General features: G+C 35.4%; 1 protein-coding gene across 1 annotated transcript in view; it reads right to left on the bottom strand.

Annotated features, from left to right (window-relative positions):
* Nucleotides 1-2,159: 2,159 nt before the first annotated feature.
* Nucleotides 2,160-5,306, bottom strand: part of LOC107747077 (deoxynucleoside triphosphate triphosphohydrolase SAMHD1-like) — an 11,381-nt gene continuing 8,234 nt past the window's right edge. Inside the window, exons 7-11 of the mRNA XM_016561502.1 lie at nt 4,105-4,248; nt 3,925-4,025; nt 3,671-3,779; nt 2,279-2,374; nt 2,160-2,165 (exon numbers count right to left, since the gene is read on the bottom strand). Coding sequence (XP_016416988.1) covers nt 2,160-2,165; nt 2,279-2,374; nt 3,671-3,779; nt 3,925-4,025; nt 4,105-4,248 — 456 coding nt within the window. The remainder of the gene's footprint in view (nt 2,166-2,278; nt 2,375-3,670; nt 3,780-3,924; nt 4,026-4,104; nt 4,249-5,306) is intronic.

The following is a 5,306-nucleotide window of genomic DNA, read 5'->3' as shown; positions in this document are numbered from 1 at the left end:
TACCTACCTGTATATATATATATAAACATTGGTCAGTATAAAGCTTTAGTCAAGAATTTACTTTGTCGAATGGTGCTTTAATAATTTATCTGCCAAGCAAAAACATTTAAAGGTTTAAGTAAACGTAATTTGTTTATTTATTTATGGATAGCAGATAATTGAATAATCGATAATTGCTTAAGAAATGTATAATAATGAAATTGCTATTTTGAACCATAAATGTCTGGGACAAGTGAGACATTGATTGACTACTGTCAAAAAGCACCATCCTTCGGATGAGATGTTAAACCGAGGTCCTGACTCTCTGTGGTCATTAAAAATCCCATGGCACTTCTGGTAAAGTGTAGGGGTGTAACCACGGTGTCCTGGTCAGATTGCCGCCACTGGCCCTTGTCCATCATGGCCTCCTAATAATCCCCATCCACTTGATTGGCTCTATGACTCTCTCTCCTCTCCACCTGTAGCTGGTGTGTGGTGAGCGCACTAGCGCCATTGTGCTGTGGCTGCCGTCGCATCATTCAGGTGAATGCTGCACACTGGTGGTGGTTGAGGAGAGACACCCCCCCCAACACATGATTGTAAAGTGCTTTAGGTGTACAGCAATACACAATAAGCGCTATATAAATGCCTCATTCATTATTTCATGATGAATCAGTGAATTAGGCTTAAAGAGATGAGACAATCATCACCCTGAAGACAAAAAAATTCGAACTAAAATGCTATTGTGCTTCAGTTATATTTGCAGAGTGTCATATGCCAATGAACTGACATGAATCCATACAGGCTTCAGTGATCATCACTCCACAGTAGCAGTGACACGACATTAAAGTGAATGACTTGTAAGGGATCACATATTTGCACACATTAATCTGACTTAACTACACAAATCTGTTTAAATTCAATCCCTTGTACAGTACAGTATTAATTTTGTACAGTAAAAATGTAAAGTATTTTTCTTCTGCTGTTTAAAGTTTACATGACTATGAATTTAAATGTACAAACATTTTATCTCTAGGTTATTTATAAAAAAAATTACATGAACAACCTATGCTAATATAAGTGTGGCAAGCTAGCATATGAGATTTTATCATGGCTGCAAAATGATAACTTGGCCCAGTGTAAGCACCTTGTTTGTCTGTGCTGACATACTATTCTGTTAGAAAATAAACATATTTAAATGTAAAAATGCATTTTAAAATTATTAGTGTTATACATTAAACATTGTATTGCGTTTTAATATTAGAACAAAATAAATAAAAAATACGATGAATATTATCTCCACATGATCTCATTGGGTTATTCTGTTAATATGTCTATCTTGTTTGGTTAAAGACTGTTCTTGACTCATCAGCCGATTAATGTATTTGAGTAAAATATATATTTAAATGATTAAAATCTATTCTGGCTACCACTAGAATGGTAGCATGTACTCTTCTGCAAAAATATAAATAGACTTCTGCTTTTTGAATGCAAATGATGCCTGGCATCTAAAATAATTTAAACCATATACAAAAATCTTAAGTAGCATTATTAGATACTTCAGCAGTAAAGTGATTACTTTAGGTAGGTAAGCTTTTATTTGAGATACAGTGGGTTAATATAAGTTATTTTGTATTGTTACAATTGCCCCCCCCCACACACACACACACAGGGGGCAGTTGTAACACTCTGACTGCTTGCATTTAATTTAATATTATAATCTTCTTATTAACTTTTACACAAAGTAAATGTGTTTTATTGCACCAGTAAGGTACCTTTAATTCCTTTTCATTCAGTCGGGCCTCTCCCACAAACTTTGGCAGCCGTCTGTTGACAACGTCCTGCAGAATGCTTCGGGCTTCAGCCAGATCTGCATTTGAGTCTGACTGGTTCAGGATCTGATCGAAGACGTGATCTGTTCAAAGAGAGGGGAAATGGCTCATTGAATTTTACCTTTCAGCAAACAAAGAGCATAACATATGTGTACCCAGCTTAATATGATGTCAAAAATTTACCTGCCATTTAATACAAAACTCAAAATAATTTAAATAATCATTTCTCTTGATTTGTACCCATGCTTTCTCTGACCTGTGAGTTTGGTGTACTCTAGCATGTCGTCTATGGCATCTGAGATCTTGCGATCTGGACTCAGCTTGTCATCAGCTAGTACCAGAGCATCCTTAATCCTAATGTACAAAGAGAAACACACGTACGCATGTAAAATGCAGTAAAATCTGGGGAAATGCTGTAATGCATAAAGATTTAATAAAATAAATAAGTGTGTTCTTTCACACAAAACCCACTTGACGTCAATGATGTAGCCAATCTTGTGCTGAAGAGCCTGACGATGAAGAGTGTATCTGGTGTGAAACATGCCATAAATGTTATCTGCCACCTGTGAGAGAAACAGATTAACAGACTAGAACATAGAAACTGAGTATATTTTTAAATAGTGAAAGGTAGTAAAAATACCAACAAGACAATATTTTTATATAAAAGTGGTAATGCTTTTAATAAAATGTTGATATGAATTTGAAAAGAATATAACATTAATGACAATAAGTGAAGTTTTATTATTGTAAACTTTCATATAATGATTAAATTGGTTATGAAAAGGAGAATAAAAATGTTATTGATATTTACACATATGAGAGGTTACTGTACAGTAAAAACAAACTGCAAATGTTTTGACTCAAAACTGACTTCCCAGTTTAAAATATGAATAATTGTTTTCTACCCTTCTGAAATGCCCAGATTTGAAATCAAGTGAATTGTGACGTCACAATTCCCCTCAACACACCCTTAACATGCGTCACTGTCATGTGGAATCAAGGAGGTTCTGAACAACTTATGTCTGTCCATCAATCATGTCTGTCTGTGAGGTAAAGAAAGACCTTTTTGGTGAAAAAAACCTGCTTTTATTTTACATACAGAAAGCGATCAATGATCGATCTCTTTATAATCGCTGGAGTTTATCAGTGATTCGATTCCTCCTTTTTGCCAAACTCACAATATCAGCGACCTAATTTACATCATGTTTTCACTGTGTTAGCTATGATGAAAGCATTTAATGAGATTGCAGAAATCACACTGCAGTAAGGAGAGCACTGTGATCATTATGTGAGTGAGTGTGTGACGTGATGTGTGTCCAATACTCAGAATTTGTGCTCTGCATTTATCCATCCAATTGCACACACACAGCAGTGAGTAGTAAACACACACACACACACACACCGTGAACACACACCCAGAGCATTGGGCAGCCGTTTTTGCTGCGGCGCTATGGAGCAATTCAGGAATTGGTGCCTTGCTCAAGGGCTCCTCGTGTGTGGAATGGATTCATTTATTCACTTCCTTCACCTACAAATCATGCCGATACTGAGACTCTCTAACCATTAGGCCGTGTGCTCAGTAGACATGACTGCAGTGCTGCAACCTTTCATGCAATGGGAGTAGATCTGCATGTAATGCTATAATCATCCCTTTTCATGATTAGTTAATCTCGACAGCTGTAATAGTAAAAATGCAGTTTGAGAGAGCTCCATATGTAATACTTATGTCAATTATTAGCCAAGTTTCTTAGAAGTGGCCAGTTATAAGTGAAAAGTTTTGAGTCTCTTGGTGAGGAACAAAAACACAAAATCATACACACATAGTGATGGTGTAAATGAACAGGTGAATTGTCAGGTACCTTGTCTCTGAAGCAGATGTGTTTCCTCTCGTTCACGTTACACACTCGAGCAGATTTCAGCAGACGCTGAGAGTCAAAACCACATGGAATGCCGAGATAATAACAATCTCTACATGTAAAATAAGAGAGGAATTACACTAACGCAATAGCTGATAAAACATGAATACACTTACAATGGGCCACATTTATTCTTTATCGTCAGTTGTTCAATACCTGTTCAAACCATTTAAACAGCAATTTAAATTAGTACTTACCGAACCAAATAGTCCCATTTGTCCACATCAATGCCGTTCACTTTATTTGCCACAATCTCATACAGGAAGGATTTGTCCTCAGTCCTGCCCTTCATTGACCACTGCAAGAATGAAAATATGTTGACCTTAAACACTGTATGTATCCTGATAAATACTGAAACAGCAGCTTAAACACTTTACCTGGCCATCTCTTTGTCCTTTCAGAATTAATTCCTCAATACATTGGATGTCTTCAGGTAGATTCAGTCCATAGCGTTCCATCTCTTTGTCCAGTCCATTCTTCTTTCTCATGCAGCGAAACATGTCAACAGATGCCCGCTCATGCTTCAGAAGAACAACATAAATACTCATCAGTACAATTAAAGTGTACTAGTGCTGTCAATCGATTAAAAAACATGACTAATTAATCACACATTTTTCTGCAATTAATCATGATTAATCGCATATTAATGTAACGTATTTATATTGTCATGATTTCACATTGAATCTCCAAATTAATGTAGAGACAACATAAAGAAGGTATATTTTAAATATGAGTTTAATGGCATCTTTTTACTAACTAGCCTATTATTAATGAAGGCCAGTATCACTGATACCAATAATGTTACCGATGTCTCTATTAAATGCACTTTTCCCTCAATTTTAGCCATTAATTACAGCCATTCAACATTATATTATAATTAAAAGCAATTATTTTTGTATGCTTTGAAAAATATAACTTTTAAGTCAACTTAAAAGAATCTTCACAAACTATAAATTATATGTGAATGAACTATAAATTGTATATAGCTTAATATTTTTTCAAGCTACAAACGTTTATCAGCGATTAGAGCAGTTGAGTGATTTCTCTTTGACTTTGTTCTTTGATTTCCATCAATGACAGACTGAAGCAGGTTTCACTTTAAAAGCAACGCTGTCACTTTAAAACATGATGCAGATCTGACACGGATCACATCCGATTTTCTCCCAACTCTTTACGATAATTTGGGCCTTTTTAACTCATTTAAAACTGTTTATGAACTGAACATTTTGACATAATTGTGTGTGTGTTTTTGTCTGTTGAAGCACTACTGGCAGTCTGTCTGAAGTGGCTTTCTGTGCACGTGCTTGTGTTGGATGCCTGTGTTCACAGAGACCTGCTTCACAAGCAGAGTGCCAGTACCGAATAAACTTCTCTTTTGTGTCTTATTGTGCTTGATAGCATGTTCACATAGTCTACTATAACAATAGCTAAAAGAAAACAAAAAGGATGCTGCATTATTTTCTTTAATTTCATTAATTAATGCATTAAACTGAAAAAGATTAAACGCAAAAATAACGTGTTAATTCTGACAGCCTTATTAATTACATAACCTTGCTTTGTAGTTTATATATATATATAT

Source organism: Sinocyclocheilus rhinocerous, unplaced genomic scaffold (assembly GCF_001515625.1).
Source record: "Sinocyclocheilus rhinocerous isolate Xijiao unplaced genomic scaffold, SAMN03320098_v1.1 scaffold2003, whole genome shotgun sequence".
NCBI lineage: Eukaryota > Metazoa > Chordata > Actinopteri > Cypriniformes > Cyprinidae > Sinocyclocheilus > Sinocyclocheilus rhinocerous.
Note: the sequence above shows the minus strand (reverse complement) of the source record. Positions and strands in the feature narration are given on the sequence as shown.